At 41.3% G+C, this 22,240-nt stretch overlaps 1 protein-coding gene across 2 annotated transcripts; it reads left to right on the top strand.

The window, feature by feature from the left end:
* The first annotated feature begins 50 nt into the window (after positions 1 to 50).
* Positions 51 to 21,055, top strand: PMM2 (phosphomannomutase 2). Of its 2 annotated transcripts, none has more exons than XM_033914953.1 (8): positions 51 to 247; positions 5,880 to 5,991; positions 7,686 to 7,762; positions 11,685 to 11,776; positions 14,626 to 14,725; positions 15,563 to 15,638; positions 19,240 to 19,355; positions 19,490 to 21,055. In XM_033914953.1, the coding sequence occupies exons 2-8, from the start codon at positions 5,895 to 5,897 to the stop codon at positions 19,592 to 19,594; spliced, it is 663 nt and encodes a 220-aa protein (XP_033770844.1). In that variant the 5' UTR covers positions 51 to 247; positions 5,880 to 5,894; the 3' UTR covers positions 19,595 to 21,055. The 2 variants fall into 2 exon arrangements, with proteins under 2 accessions (XP_033770844.1, XP_033770843.1); XM_033914952.1 differs by having other exon boundaries at positions 51 to 251.
* Positions 21,056 to 22,240: the final 1,185 nt, after the last annotated feature.

Raw genomic sequence — 22,240 nt, 5'->3', positions numbered from 1 at the left:
TGTCTACCTGCAATGTGTTAAGCCTGGGTGGGGCAGTCTCACAAGGGTGCCTTCCGGTATGTTGGAATACTACAATTCCCAGGTAACCCGGCGGCAGTTTCGTGGCCGGAAGTTGTGAGTGTACGTATACTTCATTCATCTTCAGTGTGTGAACTTAGAATACGCTAAGGGCGATGGCGCCAGCTGCTGCGATGGATACTTTTACTGTTTGCCTTTTTGATGTTGACGGAACCCTTACAGCTCCCAGGCAGGTAAAAGACTTTGCTTTAATTTCTTCGTTTACATATTTGTATATATTTTTTTTATCATTCGTTAGCTCAAACAGCCCCTGTTTATTCTCGTTATTAGATTGATTTCTTTTATTTGGCTTTGACTTCCAAGAGTGTTGGGTGTAGTAAGGATGTTCTTTCATGTTTGTGTTTAGTATATGGGGCTGAAAGGTTCTTGTATTGTTCTCTTGTGTTGTATGAGTCGGTCTGTATAAGTTTCGAAATTTTGCAGTTGTTGTACTTATCATAATTAATTTATTTTACAGCAATGAAATAAGTTGGAGATGAATTTTGTGTTATAAAGACTTGCTAGAAAGCCCCTGAGGTCATCTCCAAACTCCTTCAATGGTCTATTTACCTGTTGCGCGGTCACTTGTTTAAATGATACATTTATAATAGATATGCTTTAATTAAAAAAAAAAAAAAAAAAAAAAAGATACAGACTGCAAATTGAAAATGTCCATTTCACCATCAAACAGAGCACTTATTCTCTTTGTATCAGTACGAAATACCTATTGTACCTGAATGTAACTCCATTTGAGCTACAATTTAAAAAAGGTATGTGCAAAATCTAAATAAATAAATAAAAATGATTTTGAAATATTGCATCATGCATGCTATCAGCTAGCACTGTCCATAATAGGAGCGCTCGCAACAACTCTGTTAGCTACTATGACTACACTAGTTTGTTCCTGAAGTTAGAATGCCAGTGTTTGACTCCTTTTCAGTTTCCTTGTAGGACACGTTTAACCACTCTCTGGAATTAAGTTATGTATTTTTTAGTTTCCTTTCTTTGCATGGTACTGCTTATCCTTCTTTGCCAATCCCAGTTCCCCTTCATCAGGGTAGTTTATTATCATTATATGTCGGTGGCCATCAAAACTTATTGTTGATGAGTGTAGGCAGTAAAGGTGCTTACTTAGGGGTCCTTTTATTAAGGCGTGAAATGCTAATTCATCCATTATATTCTATGGGTGCCTTAGCATTTAGTGCACCTTAATAAAAGGACCCCTTATTTTGGGGTATGTATCAAAGTAGCTACAGCATCCCTAACTTGCACAATCTCACTGTATCTGCCCCTCAACAAAATGACCCAGATCACTTTGCATTCGTGTAACTTCTGTTTTGTACTCAAATGATAAGTTCTCTGTAAATCAACAACATAGGCTACTGTTAAGATGGGTGGTTTTATCACTCGTCATGCTATTTTAGCACAGGGTTTTATTGCACAAAATGGGACCCTGTGCTATAATAGCACAACATGGTAATCCATTTTAAAGGAAACCCCGCTTTAATAACATCTCCCCTTAACTGGGATTATCAGAATTTAAATTATAAATGTGAAGGAGTGTCAAATACAAGAAGGATTTTTATTTATTTATTAGAGAAAAATAAGTTACCAGTGAATGTAATTTTTTTTTTTAAATCTTTATTAATTTTTCAAAACTAATACAAAGTGCCAGGAATTATAGACAGACATTAATAATCAAAACAAGCACTTATATTCAATCAATAACAATGCAGAAGAAAAATATTGCTCCCCTCCCATCCAATACATTTAATCAAAGAATAAACCAACAAGATATCCCCTCTCCCCCCCCCCCGTCCTGGAGGTGTATGGAAATAAACAAAAATTAAAAACAAAAGATACCTATAATGAAGTTAAAGGATATCAACGGGCCCCAAACCAGTTTGAATAAATGCTGTGCCCCAACATATCAGCATTCATATTCTCATATCTGTAGCATAAACATAAACTCGCCCACCAAAAAGGAAAATTAAGGCGATCGCAATTTTTCCAATTGCGAGTTACCATTTGCATGGCTATCCCTGTCATAATTAAGAAGCTGCTTGAGATAGACGGACTTCCTGGGTGCATCCAGTGTTTCTTAGGTGCATGTATGTAGTATGAGGAACTACTGCCTGCCTACTCATTAGCTACAGTGGCTCATCTCCAGCAGGAGCACTCCCTGGCACAACCCTGGCACAGAGGAGTGTGTGGCGCGGTGGTTGAAGCTACAGCCTCAGCACCCTGGGGTTGTGGGTTCAAACCCCGCGCTGCTCCTTGTGACCCTGGGCAAGTCACTTAATCCTCCATAGCCCCAGGTACGTTAGATAGATTGTGAGCCCACCGGGACAGATAGGGAAAATGCTTGAGTACCTGATTGTAAAACCGCTTAGATAACCTTGATAGGCGGTATATAAAATCTTAATAAACTTGAAACCCAGTAAACTGCAGACTGCTAGCTCCTGGTACTGCACCCATCTGAGGAACAGATTCCAGGGAGGATTCAGCCCTCTTCACATGGGCTCAGAATTCTAGCTGCAAACAGCCCCCCTGATAAGGCTCCAGGGCCTAACATGCATTGAAAGGACAGGTAAAGGTTGAGACACCGGCACATTAAGCAGAGGGCAGACCTCGGTGCTGCCTACAGGACGTGCCTCTTATGGCGAGAGGCACATCCTATAGGCAATCAGCCAGCGCCTCCCCTTCTCTCCACGCGTTTTCCCTTCCAGCAACCCCACCGGCGGCTTAGGGCCTGTCTAGAGAGCCTTTGTGCATGCGCAGACGTCAGTGTGATGACATCATGCATGCATGTGACCTCATTGCATTGATGCATCAAGCTGTGGCCACTATTTATTTATTCAGTTTTCTATACTGTTCTCCCAAGGGATCTCAGAACGGTTTACATGAATTTATTCAGATACTCAAGCATTTTTCCCTGTCTGTCCCGGCGGGCTCACAATCTACTTAATGTACCTGGGGCAATGGCGGGGATTAAGTGACTTGCCCAGGGTCACAAGGAGCAGCTTGGGTTTGAACCCACAACACCAGGGTAGCTTTAACCACCGCGCCACACACTCCCCTTTTAGTGTGCCACGGTTTAAAAAAGTTTGTGAGACACTTCATTAGAGATCTATGTAAAATCATGGTCTAGAACTGCTTAATTATTTTTTAAGTTTTTTTAAAATGCATTTAACATTAATTGGATTTTGTTGTGTGAAGGAGGTGTGTGTATATATTATATCTATTTTAACTGTACTTTTTAAAAAGTCAATTTTCAGTATGTGTCAAGGATGTGTATGTATATTTGATATTGATAAGTGTGTTCCATTTACCCCATTTTGAGCATCATGAGAAAACTTGGATGTTAATATGGTTCTCTTTTGGAACCAGTGTACTATGAGTTGCTATTGATACAGGTTGAATCAGGAATGAGAGCAGCTCCTCAGAAGTCACCAGCTCATTTAAGGCTTAGTAGTAGAGAATGACACGGGAATAAATTTTTCCCCGTCCCCGCGGAAACTCATTTTCCCATCCCGGCAAGTTCTTTTCCTGTCCCTGCCACATTCCTGCAAGCTCTAACCTCATCTGCACAAACCCCAAACATTTTAAAATCATAAGTGTTCGAGGCTTGTGCGGTTTAAGGTAGAGCTTACAGGAATGGGGCACGAACAGGGATGGTGACAAAACTCGTGGGGACGGGATGGGGAAAGTGGGTTCCTAGGAAACAAAATATTGTAACTTTTTTTCCCTAATGTTCTTTCCCAATCCTATCCAGTTTTGTCCGTATTGTCAGATAAGAAAGCACTGTTTTTAACTTAAAATAACAATTATATTAATTTTCTTTTTTTAATGTTTTACCCCAATTGTATTTTCTTATGTAATTCGCTTAGAAATGTTAAGCGAACCATCAAATTTAAATAAACCTGAAACTTGAAACTTCCTGTGGGGACGGGGACAAATTTGTTCCCATGTCATTTTCTACTTAGTAGTAACTCATTTGTTTCATTGTCTTGCCTTTTAAATGTGTAGATTTATTTTGTGTTGGTCAGCCTTTTCTATTGTAAACCACATAGAAGTTCTATAACATGTGTGATGAACTGTATAAAATGAAGAAATAATAATTAACCAAGTAGTAGTTCATTAGCAGCTAAGAAGTAATTTGGTAGTTTCTTAGAGACTGGCTTTTCAGCCAGTAATGCATTAGGGAGCTGACACAGAAAGCATCACATTAGAACTGCTGATCACACGTGGGGTTCCTTCAAAAAATTGCCATGGGATGCAATTGGGGGTGAGGAGGGTTCCAGACACTAGACACCAATGCCCATTTGCACCTGTCATTTCCAAAATGGTAGCCCCTGCCCTGTGCGGAGTATCCTGAAATGCACTGGGCAGAGTCTGAATGCCGTAATACAAGAATTTCTCCTGTATATGGCAAACTGGCCGCACCAGAAAGAATGGCCTCAACGACGGGGAGAGCAATCCTGATACAAAAGTCATGAAGAAACGATGTTGAACTTGCAGCAGTGGATGATCAAGGCAAACTTTATTTAGTCAAACAGCACGATGTGGGTTGCATAGACTCAACACTGGCCGTGTTTCGGCAATTCTGCCTTCGTCAAGAGTCTCCCAAAAAGTTTAAATATGTATTTGTTGGTAGTGTTGCAATTCACATTAGTCAATTTTGAAGAGATTGAAGGGAGAAAATTCACTGTGTACTGTTAACCAGCAGATTTGGATCATTCACTGCTGTATGTTTGACATCTTTTCTTTAAGACTCTTGTATCTATATGGCAAACTGGCCCCACCCGGTGCATCCCCAGTATCACTTCTGCCACATTCAAGGTATGAGGTTCTGGGGAGGGCTTGGAAAAATGCACTAGATATCAGGGATGACTTTAAAAAATTAAAAAAAAAGTTCTGGTTGGGAGGGGGGAAGCGATCCACTAGACAGAAAAAGTTGTGTCAGAAGGGAGAGGACCAGTCATGTTGGGGATTGGGGGCATGCCACAGGGAAATTTGTTTTAATATTGCATGAGTGATAGGACAGTGCTAGTGTGGGGCATAGGGGAAGGAGATAGGACCAATATTGACTGATGGGCTCTACACCAGCCTCAGACCTGGCATTAGGTTTCTGTTGTTGAGATCCCACTGTAGACATTGGTACACAGCCCTGCATGCTGTGGGGTAGCTGATCAGCTCTCTATCATGTATTTTAATATGCTGTATATCTGAGAAATGTGTATATCCTGGAATGCATTGCCAGAGAATGTGATAAAAGCAGTTAGCTTAGCAGGGTTCAAAAAAACATTTGGCTGATTTCTTAAAAGAAAAGTCAATAAGAAATTAAGATGGACTTGGGAAAATCCATTGCTTATTCCTAAGATAAGCAACATAAAATCTGTTTTACTCTTGGAATCTTGCCAAGCATTTGTGACCTGGGCCTGATGAACCTTCGGTTTATCTCCAGTTTGGCAACTCTTTATGTTCTTATGTAAACTCAACTGACTGTGGCATGAGCTGAGTGGATGATGGCAGATAAAGGCCAAAATGGCTCATCCAGTAAGATAGATTTGTAGTTGTTACTTAATGCAAAAACTCCTGATGTAAATAAAAACTAGATTTGGATAGAAAAGGATAGTGACCTATAAAGAAGACCAGCAAAGGGAAAGGCATGCATAAGAAAAGTGATATATTAAAGTATATGCCAAAAGAAGACATTTTGAAATACTATCTCTGTAAACTGATATGGTTAAAACTTATAATATTTGATCACATGAATATAAATGTTCACTCACATTCACATATTTTTGCTTAATCTATAGCGAATTACCACTGACATGGCTGAATTTCTGCAGGCATTGAGGAAGAAGATGAAAGTAGGCGTTGTAGGAGGATCAGACTTTGATAAGATTAAAGAACAGTTGGGAGATGATGGTAAATATATGCTCAGAAGTATAAGCCCGAACCCTTAGTAAACTATTTCCTTCAAAGTAAATGTATGTCAAATTGTTCTGCTATAATATTGAAGTGCGACAGACACTCCATTTCTGAACATGTGAGTAGTCAATCTCTTCTCGCGAGAATTCTTACAGGAAGCTTCATTAGCATTCTTTTGCTCCACCAGTTCCCCAGTTGTCTCCCTACAAGTGAGATGGTAGGAGCCGGTCTTTTCTGCTCATGTTTATTTTTTTAATTATATTTGATTTTTGAACCATTTGAGAGGTTTTTCGATGTTGCAGAGAAGCCCATTTTTGGGATATCTCTGGCTGCGGGAGAGTGCAGACTTTGAGATTGAAAGTCTGCTATCAAGGGACAGACTGCTTTGCAATGTACCCACTTGGACAGCCTGCACTTTGGTTTGGGGATTCGAGGACCGATCCCTTGGGAGCAAAGCTTGCCCAAGGTTCGTTTACAGTGGACTTGAGCTCAGGCCGAATGGCTCTGTGGCGGTTTTTCCAGGATCGGGCCAACTGCTTCCTCCCTCCATTTGCGTGCGTGAGGTCCGATGGGGGTTGAGGATTCCAGGCTTGTTGAGGCAGAAGTTCTCCCTGTAAGCTAGTGCATTGCAAACTGTGTGCTGTAGCAAGATTCAGGGTGTGCCGCGAGATGCCTGTGAGGAAAGGCGGCACACCAGCTAACTACCTACAGGATGTGCCTCTCAAGGTGAGAGGTTTGTTCTGTGGGTAGTCCTGTTTCTATAAAATCTCTATCATCTATAAAATCTCCCACACTCATAGTACAGGTTGCACTCCATTTGGTGACTTGTTTGTTTTTCATCTTATGTATTGCAAATGATTGTTTTGTTTATCTGTATATGTTTAACGATAAGAGCAGAACAGACATGTTTCTTGGGGAATGTCTGTACCCCTCCCTATTCTATTTCCTCTCCAGAGTTGACCATCTGCTTTGGTATTAACTGAAGAATTGGAGGACAGCCCAGAAGGATGGGAGGTGAGCAAAAGAATGCTAAAGAAGCTCCCTACAAAATCTCTTGCGAGAAGGGATAGACTGCCCACACATTCAGAGATGAAATGTTTGTCTATTAGAAGATTATTGAGGTAACTAAAAAAGAAGATGATTGAGATAAGTATCTAATCTTGCCTTCTTTCATAGGGAAAAAAGCTGTAAGTATGTGTAATTTGGTATATAATATTTTGGCCTCTTAAAATAAATTTGCCCTTACTTAATGCTGGACAAAAGTGGGCTTGGTCTCCTCCTGAATTCCCTGCAGGCGTTTCTTATTGAGCATGGATGGGAATCCACCTGTGTACTAACAGTGGCAACCCTAGCTAAAGTAAATTTATGGACAGCATAAAAAAAAGCAATTGAAAAATGTTGTCTGCCAAATGATTTAATGTCACTAAAAATGACAATGGTGACAGTCAATCTGAAGTGCTATGAGTTCGGGCTTTGTGAGGCTTAGGGAGTCAGAGTATGTATTGGTGCAGAAAGGGGAGAATCTCGGTATAGAAAGTCTAGCTGTGCTCAAAAAGGTAACATATATCGGTGTAAATGTTAAGTTTTTGGTACAAACATAGATGAATGTCAATTCTTGAAAATGATTGTATCTTGTTGCCTTGATATAAACAAAGGCCACATTAAAATCAATCACTTCTTTGTTTTCATAGTGGTTGAAAAGTATGATTACGTGTTTGCAGAAAATGGTCTTGTTGCATATAAAGATGGAAAATTCTTATCTAAGCAGGTACTGTATATCCTTTAGGCTGTCTTAGATATGAAATGGTTGTGGGATTGTTTTGTCAAAGACACAACATGGCAAGAAAATAGTTTGAGTATATACTCGAATATAAGTCGATCCGAATATAAGTCGGGCAGCTTAATATTCAATTCCCCTTTCCTTTCAGGCTCTGCACCCAGCCCCCTTCCTCCCTCCCTCCCCTGCCAGACTCTGTACCCAGACCCCTTCCCTACCCTGTCCACTACCTCCTGTGCCGATCCCTGGTGGTCCAGAGGTGCAGTGGACAGGAGTGAGCTTTCCATGCTCCTGCCCCGCTACTAACCCGGTTGGTGGTGTCTGCTGCGAGATCCCATTTCTTCTGCTGCTAAGCAGCAACTAGCAGAGAATCTACGGGAGCCAGTCAAGAAGCCGCTCAGCATCGAGCAGGAGTTCCAAAGCACACTCCTGCTCGTTGCTGTTCAGCAGCAGAAGAAACCGGATCTCGCGGCAGCCACCACAGACCGGGGTAGGAGCATGGAAAGCTCGCTCTTGCCCGCTGCACCTCTGGACCCCAGGGATCATCAGAGGAGGTAGGAGGACAGGATGCAGAGCCGGACATGACCTGCAATAATTCTGGGAGGGGGCGCTGGCCCGAATATAAACCAGGACCCCCATTTTTTGGGCCAATGTTTTGGCCCAAAAATCCTGGTTTATATTCGAGTATATATGGTACTTCTCCTTTATTGCAGAATAACTTTTCTAGTGAATTTCTTAAGCCCATAAACAGATAAAGTTACAATAGTTTAAAGAAAGCCATCTCTTGAAAAAATTAATTCAATATAACACAAAACTGTGGATGATTTGTCCCAGGAACTGATATCACTAAATGACACAAACCTCATCTAATGATGTCAGTTCATGACAGACTCATCCTAACGCATACTATACTTTTATTATACAACAACTGCATGCACAATTAAAATCAGAGTAACCAGTAGTTGTGATTAACAAGTCATAACACTGCCTCAGACAATCTGAAGGGCTTTATTTTCTAAAGTTAAGCTTTGAACGCTTGAAGTCCCATTTTAATTTTTCCCGTTTTTTTTCCTGTCTGACTGACACAGTCATTTTCCCCAACGATACCTCCTCTGTAGCATGTCCACATCCAACATAAGAATTGCTGCTGCTGGGTCAAACCAGTGGTCCATCGTGCCCAGCAGTCTGCTCACGCGGCGGCCCTTAGGTCAAAGACCAGTGCCTTAAATGAGTCTAGCCTTACCTGCTTACGTTCTGGTTCATCAGGAACTTGTCTAACTTTGTCTTGAATCCCTGGAGGGTGTTTTCCCCTATAACAGCTTCTGGAAGAGCGTTCCAGTTTTCTACCACTCTCTGGGTGAAGAAGAACTTCCTTACGTTTGTACGGAATCTATCCCTTTTTAACTTTAGAGTACCCTCTCGTTCTCTCTACCTCGGACAAATAGAGAATCCAAAGTTAAACTCACATTCACTGCACTGTGGTGAAAGCCATGGGACCACCCTGACCACCTAATTTACCCTCAATTTGAGAGCAATTAGAATGTTCTTAGGTTTGATTTATGACTAGTTTGTCCAAAACTCAGCAGTTTTCACTTCTTCCTCCTGATGTTTCTTTTAATTCAGTGAATTTCAATTTGCAATTAGGGAAGAGTTTTCATGTGCTTGATTTTTGTTTTTTGTTAGAATATTAAATTAGGGGCCCATTTACTAAGATGCAGTACAAAATGGGTTTAACAAACCCTAACAAGGGATTTTCCTGCACACTAATCTCAGTTCTAGCATGTCCATAAAATAGGGCATTTATCAGGTCATGCACCAATGTTGTTAGCACACGACAATTGTAAGTAGTTAACACAGGAACATAAGAATAGACATACAGTCAAACCTTGGTTTACGAGTGTTTTGCAAGACAAGCAAAACACTCGAGCAAATCGTGCCTTGCAAACTGAGTGTTGACTCGATTTGCGAGCCCCCACCCCCTGAGAACTGGCATCACCCCCCCCCCATACGCGAATGTCCCCCCCGCTCGCTAACGCCCCCCTGCGCGAAACGGTAACCCCCGCCCATACACAAGCCCTTACCCCGATCTGGCACCAGCACGCAGCACCAAACCACAGGACGTGCCGGTGCCCGAAGATCCTGCCTCTTGCCTGAGCTGGGTCTTGGGCATCTGTGCAGGAGCCAGAAGGCCTTGAGCATGCGCAGATGCTCAAGGCCCAGCCCAGGCAAGAGGCAGGATCTTCGGGCACCGGCACAGTCCTGTGGTTTGGTGCTGCATACTGGTATCAGATTGGGGTAAGGGCTTGTGTTTGGGTGGTTGTGGGATACCGGTTCGCAGGGGGGCATTCACTCAGGGGGGGGTTGAAGCGCGCTACTGGCCTCGGTGGTGGGGGTGAAGTGGAGCAGCGCCGGTGGGCTCAAGGGGGGTGGGGAACGAATCAAGCGAGTTTCCCTTACTTCCTATGGGGAAACTTGCTTTGATATACGAGCACTTTGGTTTACGAGCACGCTTCTGGAACGAGGTATGCTCGTAAACCAATGGTCCATCTAGCTTGGTATCCTGCTTCCAACAACCAATCCAGGTTACAAATACCTTTTAGAATCCCAAAGAGTAGCAACATTCCATGAAATCCTGCGTTAACCAGTTAGCGCATGCTAATGTGAACATGCTAGCTGGTTAGTGGTTCCATACCCCTCACAAAAAAATAACTTCCTGTTTGCACATGCTATTTAATCACAGGATGCTTTAGCATATCCTGTGGAAAACCTTTTTTTTTTTTTGTGCACCAAGCCTGTGTAAGGTCTTAGCGCACCTTAAATAATAAATCCCCTTATTTCTTTCCATTGTTTATTTCCATCATCCGCACTATCTAATATTCTAGACAGAGTACAAATTTAACATCTATAATTTAAAAAAAAAAAACCCATAAAAACAAACACTAGACAGTAAAAACAATTCATACTTCATCATCTGTTGTGCCTTAGTTTACTTCTTCCCAAGAGATTTAATTTATTCCATATGCCTGTTTTCAGGTTCTTAAATTATTCCCCACTGCATTCTACAATTTTGAACCAGAAACATTAAAAAAATCGAGTTATAATATTTGTCTAATCTAACCACACGAGAGGAAGGCACGTCTAACAATGCTTGATCTCAATGCTCTTGGTGGCTGATAAATCTTCAGACTAGAACAAGGCTGCTCAAGTCCAGTCCTCGAGATCTACTAGCAGGCCAGGTTTTCAGGATATCCATAATGAACACGCATGAGAGAGATTTGCATACCAAGAAGGCAGTGCAGGCAAATCTCTCTCATGCATATTCATTGTGGATATCCTGAAAACCTGGCCTGCCAGTAGATCTCGAGGACCGGACTTGGGCAGCCCTGGACTAGAAGGATTATTACAAAGACATAAAGGCTCATTTTCAAAGCACTTAGACCAGGGCTGTCAAAGTCCCTCCTCGAGGGCCGCAATCCAGTCGAGTTTTCAGGATTTCCCCAATGAATATGCATGAGATCTATTAGCATACCATGAAAGCAGTACATGCATATAGATCTCATGCATATTCATTGGGGAAATCCTAAAAACTCGACTGGATTGCGGTCCTCGAGGAGGGACTTTGACAGCCCTGACTTAGACACACAAAATACCTTAGAAACCTATGGTACTTTGTGTCTAAGTGCTTTGAAAATGAGCCCCATATCCTTCTGAAATCTAAAAATGAACAATAAAATCTTACATTTAATCTGTGTTTCAATGGGTAACCAGTGTAAACTTTTTAAAACCAGTGTTCCATACATAATTCTTGAACATCCTGCCATAGTTCTGACCACAAGATTTTGGGCCACCTGTAGTGCTTTCACCAAATTCTTATGTAGAGCACGATTCTTCATGTGTATTTATATATTTTTAGAGCATTCAAGCCCAACTTGGGGAGGACATAATCCAAGATTTAATCAACTACTGCCTGAGATACATTGCCAAAATTAAGCTACCAAAGAAAAGGTAAATATGTTTGTAAGTGTGTGTGTGCTCAGTCCCATTATTAAGGATCATTTACAGGGCACTGGAATGCTTTTAAATTACACCACGTTATCCTGAATCATAGGTTAAAGAGGAACACCCTTATTGAGCAGAGAGCTGAAAGTATAACTGTGATGGTTGATGATTTACAGACGGCCGGTAATGTATAAGCTATTTAGAAGATCCATTTTGTGCACCTCATCAGAACAGTGAAGCTCATATGTTAAGAATGATTAAAATGCTGACATCAATAACTGCTCTACTAATGGCAGAAAGTAAATGGTCCCTGTAGCAACAAGAAACCGTTTTTAATGTGAAATAAATTGATACTCACCTAAGTCTAAACTGTTGTTCCAGGAGCGATGTGCATTTCTGTTGGGTCCCATTGCCTTTAGATTTTCAGAGAGCATAAGAATTGCCGGTGCTGGGTCAGACCTGCGGTCCATCGTGCCCAGTAGTCCGCTCTCATGGCGGCCCTTAGGTCAAAGGCCAGTGTCCTATTTGAGTCTAGCCTTACCTGCATATGTTCTGGTCCAGCAGAAACTTAACTAACCTTTTCTTGAATCCCTAAAGGGTGCTTTCCACTAAAACAGCCTCTGTTATAAAAAATAGGACTGTCATTTGATCATAATCTTAAAAAATATATAATAAACCTATATCTCCTTTTTAAAGTACATCATAATGACACACCAGCAGTAGAGGCTTTGAAAGTACATAAGAATTGCCATGCTGGGACAGACCGAAGGTCCATCAAATAGAAATTTTTTTTCTACCTTTGTTGTCTGGTTTCTGCTTTCCTCATCTTCTCATCATTCTATTCTTTCTATCCATGGGTCTACCATCTCTCTGCCTCTTCCATATGGCATATGCTCTGTTACCGTGCCTCCCCTTCCATCTCTTCCTCCACCCCCCTCCCCATTGGTCTGGCAACCATCTTCTTTCCTCCACTGTCCCCCATAGTCTGGCATCTGTCTTCTTCCCTCCACTGTCCCCCATAGTCTGGCATCTGTCTTCTTCCCTTCCATCTTTCCTTCCCTCCCCCAGGTGGTTTTCAGCATCTCTCCTCCTTTCCTCCCTTCTGGTATCTATCTCCCCAATTTATTATGTGCCCTTTTTTTCCTTTATCCCCTCCTTCCATCCAGTATGTGCTCCCTACTTCCCTTCAGTGTCTGTTCCACTCTCTCCTCCCCATTTCCCTTCAGTGTCTGCTCCTCTCATCCCTCCCCCTCTCTCCACTTACCTTCAGTGCCCTTTGTGCTGTCCAGCAGCCCTCTTCCTCTCCCAATCTCTGCGATCCAAGCATCTCCCTCCTTCCCTTCCCCAGGGATTTTCATTGTCTCTGAGCGGCCTGAGCCTGTTTCTCAAGTCGCGTGCGGCTGCCGGAAACTTCTCCTGACGCAACTTCCTGTTTCTGGTAGCGTCGAAGTTTTGGGCAGCGGCACGCAATTTGTTTAAAGGCTTGTGCCGCTCGGAGACAATGAAAATCGCCAGCGAAGGAAGGGAGGGAGATGCCCAGACCACTGCGATCGGGAGGAAAGAGGCTGCTGGACCGCGCAATCGTGAGGGGTGATAAGTATTTTGTGTGCGTTCCCTCACTTAACTGCGGGGACAAGGCCAATCACCGTGACCAATTTTTTTCCCTCCCCCACAGCTACCTGCAGGTAACAAGTCACCATGTTATTCTCTAAAGTAGTGGAGATGAAGACTGTGACAGGGTTCAAAAAAGTGTGAGATGAATGAACACAGAGAATCTCTAATTAGAAAATGAATGATATAAAACAAAGACAGATACTGAGCAGTTTTGCATGGTCTGGATCTCATATATGGCAATTCGATTTAGGATGGGCTGGGGAGGGCTTCGATGGAATCTCCAGTGATTTGGAATGTGAGGACAGTTCTGGGCAGACTTTACAATTTGTTTCCCGCAAACGACAGGATGGTTAGGATAGACTGGAGTGAGTTTTGACAGCAGCTCTGGTAGTGGGAAACTAAAGACATTATTTGGCCTAGAAATGTTAAAGAAAAAAAAGACAATTTAACCATGAATGTATAATGTGTCTACTATTGGGCAGACTGGATGGATTGTTCAGGTCTTTCTCTGCTGTCATTTACTATGTTAGTAGATGATGGCAGATAAAAACTTGCATGGTCCATCCCATCTGCCAAACCAGATAAACTCAAAGTATATGAGAAAACTCTTTAAAGACTAGAGTAAAAGTCTTTTATATTTGACTTTGGCAGAGATGGAGAGCCAATGTTTAGAAGCAAGGAGGAGTAATTTAGCAGCAGTGGAATTTTTTTGACAGACTTCAAAGAGAGACCATTATAAGAAGCATGAAGGGGCATTTCAATAGGATATCTTAAGTCTGAGTTTGGATGTTTTGGGAAAGATGTCCAGAAATCCAGTTCAGAAAATGTCCATTTTCAAAACCACAAGACATCTTTTTTTTTTTTTAATGACCTATCTAGACATTTGGCCCTTAGTGTCATATCTTTTTATTGGCCATTGTCAAATGCAAAAACATTCAAATGAAAAATGCACAAAAGCAAGCCATTGGGAAGTCCACACAGCCAGCATTCTTAGCAAACTGGCCACATAGACAGCTGAACAGAGCAGAGGGGGTACTGTAGTGAATGTCATAGTAAAATGTTCCAGTACATGTCACTATAACCTGCTTATATTGTATGGTGAGCCCTCGAAAACCCACTCAAAACTTATGCCTGCAGGGGTCATCTTTATGGCAGTGCTGCATGTAACCTTGAATGCCTCTTCATAATGATATATCTCTTATATATTGTTCTCTTATGTCCTCTCTGGGGGCCTTTCACAGAGGTACTTTTATTGAATTCCGTAATGGAATGTTAAATGTTTCTCCTATTGGAAGAAGCTGTAGCCAAGAGGAACGGATTGAATTCTATGAACTGGATAAAGTGAGTATGATTTTGTTTTGTTTTACATATAAAGATCATGATAATCGAGACAGAGAGGGTACCCCAAGCTACCAGTGACTGACGTTTTGTTTTGGGGGTTGGGTTGTTTTTTGGGTGTTTTTTTTTTTTTTTTAAATACTGCTGTTTTTTTAATTCTTCTTGTGTTATCAGAATGGACAAATCTGGGAAAACTGTGGAAAACCATGTGCTTCCCCAGTTACAACTAGGCCATGAGAAGTTCCTCTCCAGATTGTAGAATGTGCAGTGAATTGGCAATGGATCAAAGCACTTACATAATACAAGAGGCACTGGAGCAATGAAGTGAAGGTCCACAAAGTTGCCTTCTTATACTGTATAAATTATAAGCTCGAGGATAAAGGATAAAGCAGTGTCCCGCCAACTTTGTCGAGCCATGGCCCACTAAACGTAGTGGCTGCGGCTCGCATCCAGTTGTTGTGATGATATCGCACGCATGCGTGATGTCATCATGTCTACATCCGCGTATGCAAGGCCCTCCAGTTGGACCTGGTGCTGCCAGCAGGGAAGATGACTGGAGAGGCAGTGGCTGATTGTCTGCAGGACATGCCTCTTGCAGCAAGAGGCACGTCCTATAGGCAGACAGAGAGCGCCTCTCCTCCTCCCCAGTGCGTCATGGCACCTGGAATCTCAGGAGACATACAGTTTGTGATACAGCAAGATAAAGAGGGCTGCTGCTGCTTTGTCAGCCAGTGAGTGGTGCTGAGGGGGTTCACCATACATACAATCTGAGGAAAGGGTTTGCAAATGGAAGGTGAAAAAAATATCCATAATATTAACTGTTCCTGTATTGCTTAACAGAAAGAATGTATTAGAGAGAAATTTGTAGATGACTTGCGGAGAGATTTTGCGGGGAAAGGCCTCACATTTTCCATAGGTATGTATGGTTTTAGTCATGTAAAATTTTTCATATCAGCTTGCTTCATCACTGTAATAAGACAATACAGAATTTAATCAGAAATGTTTCTTTAAGGATATGATCTTGTAGACCAGCTCTGTTACAGTGACAGCGTGCACTGCCATGCGATGGATCTGGTTTCGATTCCTGGTTCAGCTTTCATTATGCACAATGGCAATACCGAGTGGCTGGATTTAGGGTCCATGATTGCAGGGTTCTGATCTCTGACTGAGGACTGTTGCTATGGTGATTGCATTAGGTGACTTTGGAAAGGATTATCAAATAATAAGAGACTAGATCCAATTTGACTTGGAAGCAGAGAAGAGCAGGGAAAACCGGCCGAGCCCAAAAAGAAAATGTGAGCTTGTTAAGCTCATCTTGATAACTACAGCAATATCTTAAGTGTGGAGAGGTAGCCTAATGGTTAGAGCAGCCTGCTGAAAACCAGAGAAGCCAGGGTACAGATCCCACTGTGGTTCCTTGATATCTTAGATGGAAAAAAATAAAGAAACAAACCCTATAAAAGTCTCCAAAAAGAATTCTAAAAAGGAAAAGGGTCTGTGAGATGGCTATGCCAGGGATCCAATCATGACAGATAAATATCCCAATTTTATCATTAGTCTATTTAAACAATCCAAGTGCAGTAAGATCTAAGTTTTGGCAACTAAAAAAGCTTTCATCAGGAGTCAAATCCTGATATCAAAACCAAACCATGCTGAGCCTTTTTATAAAAGATCTTAATCACATCTTTTCATAAAGTCACTCGCCATCTCAGCAACTCTTTGCCTTTTGGATTCTCCTTGAGATCTTAAGCAAATCAGTTTTTCATTGCGTTGGTTACTAAGGTGTGCTAGAATCTGAGCTTATTGTATCTTAACACAGGACTTTCCTGCACACTAAGCCCAGATTCAGAGTGGCACTATTTTGACCATTTTTTAATCTTTCTTTTTTTTTTCAGGTCATACACTAATGTCAACATACATTACCTGTTTAAAAAAAAAAAAAAACCAAACAAACCAACAACACGGGAGCACTTGGCACTTTCGATTGAGGAGGTACTGAATGCTCCCACTTTAGTCAGCACATGGTAATCTAAACCCAATAGCTGGTTAGTGCTTTCACGTCTATTTTTCATCCATGATATGCCCCCCCCCAAAAAAAAAAATATTTTAGGAAAATACCTACCGCACAGGTTAGCATGTGCTAACGGGAAAAATACTGCGAAATACTTGAATGCATTTTGCAGTAGCCTGATCTTTATACAATGAGTACACATTAGTAAAAGGGTCCCTTCGACTGTAAGCTCACTGGGGACAGGAAAATACCTTCAGTACCTGTATGTAACTTGCCTTCTATTTCTGAGAAAGATATGAGCTAAATTCAGATCCCTTCTACATTCTTCTTTATTTTAAAAGCACAGCATTTTTAGCATGGGTTACTCTAGGGAAATTGCCATTTTTACATGCATCAATAATGATTTTAAGGTTAAAGGCAGGTGCTGCTTGTAAACTAAGCTGTTTATTGAAGCATGAGATTTTGAGGCAAGAACCCACTTCCAGATGACTCTTGCATTTGAAAGCTCAGGCCTTAATAAAGTTGTGTACTCTATATAAAGTGCTACCTGCCTCATTTTTGCTACTCCAGACTAACCCAGTTACCCCTCTTGTCTGTTTTGCTTTTCCCCACCCTTCTTTTACCTTTGGACCCATCCATTATTAAAGTCACATGTGCTAAAACATCCAGTGATCATTGCTAATTTACTTTCTATGTGCTCTGAACACATTGCTGTTTTACAAGCAAGGCCTTTAGAGAGATTGGCTAGTTTTTATCAAATCAGGGTATACTAGGGGCTGCATTGAAGGTAGGTGGGTGGGCCAGAGGCAGCCAGGTCCACTTGTGCATGCAGTTTACTTATTTCTACTCCTGCTGATTCAGTTCACCTAGTTCCAAAGGATAAGCAGCACTTTACATAAAATCCAAAATAAAGACAACTAAAATCCAGAATAACAAACGAAAATATCAACCATTATCCCCAAGAAAAAATCTCATAGGAAAAAAAACAGATTTTCTTTTGCTTCTGAGGCACCCGAAGGCACTGTTGCTTTCCTTCTTACGCTAGCTTGGGGTTTAGAGAGGGGTGAAAAAATTAGCTTGGAGGGTAGGGGATGAAAGAACATTGGAGAATTGGCAGGGTGAAAGAGGATTGGACATACAAGATAATTTGCTCAGTGAGTGTAAGAGAAGGTAGAAGTACCCGAGATCAAAGAGGAGGGGACGACTTGAGCCGGGGAAGGGATATCTCCCTCTCACCAGTTGTCTACTCCAGTCCCCTCAGAATTTCTAGAACTTCCCAACCCCAATACTATCTCCTCATTCCTGAGGATTCATCGATGTAGTACCTAAGATCTCCCATCGGTAAAAATCCCCAAAAGAAGATACTTCAAAATATAGATTCAAAAGCAAAATTGGAAAATGCCTTTTTTTTGTTAAAAATATAAAATATTCCATATTCATTGCCACAGAATCTGCTTCTGGGATCTTAAAGAAAACAGAGGACTGTGCTTCCATAAGAGTTGCCGCTGCTGGGTCAGACCAGTGGTCCATCACGCCCAGCAGTCCGCTCATGCGGCGGCCCTCTGGTCAAAGACCAGTGCCCAGAGACTAGCCCTACCAGCGTACGCCCTTATTTAGCAGGAACTTGTCTAATTTTGTCTTGAATCCCCTGGAGAGTGTTTTCCCCTATAACAGACTCCGGATGAGCGTTCCAGTCTTCTACCACTCTCTGGGTGAAGAACCACCTTCTTACGTTTGTACAGAATCTATCCCCTTTTAACCTCGGAGAGGGTGAACAACCTTCTACTGTCCTTATCTACTAAGTCTATCCCCTTTGGTATCTTGAATGTTTCGATCATGTCCCCTCTCAATCTCCTCTGTTTGAGGGAGAAGAGGCTCAGTTTCTCTAATCTTTCACTGTACGGCAGCTCCTCCAACCCCATAACCATCTTTGTCACTCTTCTCTGGACCCTTTCGAGTAGTACTGTGTCCTTCATGTACGGCGACCAGTAGTTGTAGCCCTAGGGAGCTCAGAGTGCCTTGTAATCACTGAAAAGTTTCAAAGCTGCCATTGGCTTAAGAGTTTTAACCATATACATTCTGCAGCATTTTAGAAGTTTATAGCCAAATGTTATGGGTAGATTATTACATGGTGAATAGCTAACGGTCCAAAAAAAAAAAAAAATCTAACCTATCCATAGGATGTAGTGCCTCATTTATGCATTTCTGTCATTATTGTATAACTGGTCTTTACAAGTGCTTAAATATTTTTGAAAGAAAAAGGATGTGTTTGGGTTTTTTTAAAATCAAAAATTCAAACTGGCAGGTTCATGAAATAAAATACCAGCGAGCAGTTTCAGTGCCTGTATTTTATTTCAGGATTTTATTCTTAGTGGTGGCTTCTCCCTGAATCTAATATTATTAGAAAGTACAACTTCTCTGCTGGAACTTGCTCTCTCAAAAGTAGCATGCCTAATACTCATGCTTTTTGTTTCTGATAGTAATATATGTGATCTTCTTAATGCAGGAGGCCAGATAAGCTTAGACATATTTCCAGAAGGCTGGGATAAGAGGTACTGTTTGGGGATCCTTGAAAATGATGCATGCAAGAAGATTTATTTTTTTGGAGACAAAACTATGCCTGTAAGTACATACCTGGCTGGTGCTGTACTAAACCAAGATTTAAAAAGTAACTTTATTTATAGCTCAAAGAATTCAAATTGCCCAGCACATCAGTAAAATATAAACTGATCTATTTCTCTTTCCACTGGTTGCAGGGTGGCAATGACTATGAAATCTATGAAGACTCTCGGACTGTGGGACATTCAGTAACCTCACCCAAGGAGACACAAAGAATCTGTAAAGAACTGTTTTTCAGCTAAATGGCTGTTTGCTGAGGTCATATTAAATATGATGTAAATGGAAGACACCAAAATCATATCCAGTCTATGAAGAAAATTCAGTGCCATCTCATACTTAAATTAAGGGGCAAGGAGTATTAATTTTTCACATGTGTAGACAACAAATGAAGTGTTGGTTTTATCTGTAAGAGAAATTTTCTAGTACTGAACTTGCAGTGTAACAGAGGGTCACATGATTTAAAACCTTTCTTCTGTTCCTCTTATGAGAGAGAGTTGTACAGCTTACCCTGATTGCTTTTGGTCAAGGTTTAGAATGGAACAGAACCTGAAGAAAATTTGCACATTTTTGTATATTTAAATGGATTCTTAAGTTTAATGCAATCATATAACCTAATTTTTTAGCTATTAAAAATTGTCATGCTCTAGTGGTATTAAAGAACAAAGAATGTGGGTGTTTAATCTAAAATGAAATCTGCACTAATGTAGCATATTTAGCAAAAACAAACTTGCCACATCTGCAAAGGTACATAAGTTATTGCATTTTTATATTATTAGAATTGCCATGTTTGTGCTTTGGGATTGATCATACTCCCCTCCCCCCGATTTAAGTGGTGGCAGTCAGCAGTTTAAGTGCTGAGCTATGTCTAGACACCAGCATTGTAAATAGCCTGGTATGACCAAACATGTCTAGGCTACTGGAATATTTGAGGGTCCAGCTGAACTTCTGCTGGGATTTGCATAAAGCGATGCATCAGATCTCTAACTCCCATCTCCTACTGTCCAATACCTCCCTCTCCCCCCCAAAGCTCTTTCTTTCTGAGCCTCCTACACAGCTGTTGATATCCTGATTGAGGAGGGTGGATCAAGCAGGAGTGAACCTCATATACCAGTAAAATGGCTGCCATGCTATCACGACACACTTGTGATACTACCACAATTATTGCTAGAGGTCAGAGCAGCTATATTGTGACCAGAGCGAGCAGGAACAATTTGGGTTCATTCTTGCTTATACCCTAGCTGGGATACTAAAGGTAGGCCTGGGGGACCTACAGGTGAATGGTGGAGAGGCCATATCAGGGGGGTGTCTTGGAGGGGCAGACAAAGGCGGAAACAGAACTATTCAGCAGTTATGCTGGTTCTCTATATATTTAAGTGTTCAAAGTTAGGACAGCATTTTTTTTTTTTTTTTTGCACTAGCACCCATTTAACTCCTAGCTCCTCCACAAATCTGTCCCCAGAACATCGCCTCCACTAGCTGGATGTGATTTGTGTGGTCTGGGTCAATTAGTCAATGCCACTAAATCAGTGGCCAGCCCACGAAGCACAATTTAAACAGGCTAGAGCTTCTGTCCACTTAAAACACTTTCAAAATTGACCCCAGTGTGTTTACTGTGGATGCTGAATTTTTGTGTCTCATAGCATAGAATAAACTTGTCAAATGAAATAAATGTGAATCAAAAAATAAAATGATAGTATACGGTATGATCTGTGACTTTAATCTCAAATAGATCAAAAGTGCAAATACACAAAAATGCTTGGTGCTAGATAAAGTATACTGAAAACTGAGTTATTAACATCCAGACCTACATACTGTATTACTGTCTACACTGATAAGAGAAGTAGAGAATGACACTGAGACCAATTTGTTCTCCGTCCCTGTAAGCTCTGTCCTCATCTGCACAAGCCTCAAACACTTTAAAATCATAAGTGGTCAAAACTTGTGCAGCTAAAGCAGAGCTTACAGGAATAGGACAGGGACAGCAACAAAACTCACAGGGACAGGCTGGGGAAAAATTTGACCCCATGTCATTCTCTACACTGCACCACTCTAGAAATGAAAATGTGGTAAAAGTGAGCCAAGTCTAGGACAATCAAGCCACTGTGACATCACCGATGAGGTTGGTTCTTAGGCATTGGTGGAATGAGGCATTATGATGTCACAATACCAGCTCTGGTACCCATCCTGTCCCTGCTCCTGCTCCATCCTTATCTACAAAAGCCTCAAGCACTTTAAAATCATAAGTGTGTGGTTAAGGCAGAGCTTACAGGAACAGGACGGGAAAATAAGTTCCTGCGGAGACGGAGAAAAATTTGTCGCCGTACTATTCTCTACTTGGGAGAATAGAAAACTGAATAAAAAATAAATAAATCTATGAAAAAGTTTCAACCTCTAATAACCAGACCAGAGCTGGTATTGTGACTTCATAATGTCTCATTCCACCAATCATTTAGCTAATAATGATTGGTGAAATCCTGCTTGACTTTTTAAGGGCAGAGTAAAAATTAGCACAACAAGGATCAAATATCACAAAAAGCGCATTTAAGAAAAATGGTTATGAGCAACTCAGCAGTTTAACAGCTCTGGGATTTCTAAACACTGCATTTCCACACAAGTCTCTTAATACTAACCCCTCTCCACCACACTACTTACTTTCCCTTCTCTCCCCACTTCCAAAATTGAAAAAAAAGCTGCCTGGACATGAAAAGCAAGGAATCAGTTGTTGCAAGCACAATGACAGTTTATTTAGAAATTATTTTAGTACCATAAACTGCCCTGTTAAAACAGCTTCAAACTGGTGTTGAGAAAGGTGCAGGCACAAAATCTTTTAAAAAAGAATGTTTCTTCCATAGTTATAATGCATTTTTCTTCTAACAGAAACCATTTTA

The sequence above is a fragment of the Geotrypetes seraphini genome, chromosome 11 (genome assembly GCF_902459505.1).
Source record: "Geotrypetes seraphini chromosome 11, aGeoSer1.1, whole genome shotgun sequence".
NCBI classification, from domain to species: Eukaryota; Metazoa; Chordata; class Amphibia; order Gymnophiona; family Dermophiidae; genus Geotrypetes; species Geotrypetes seraphini.
Note: the sequence above shows the minus strand (reverse complement) of the source record. Positions and strands in the feature narration are given on the sequence as shown.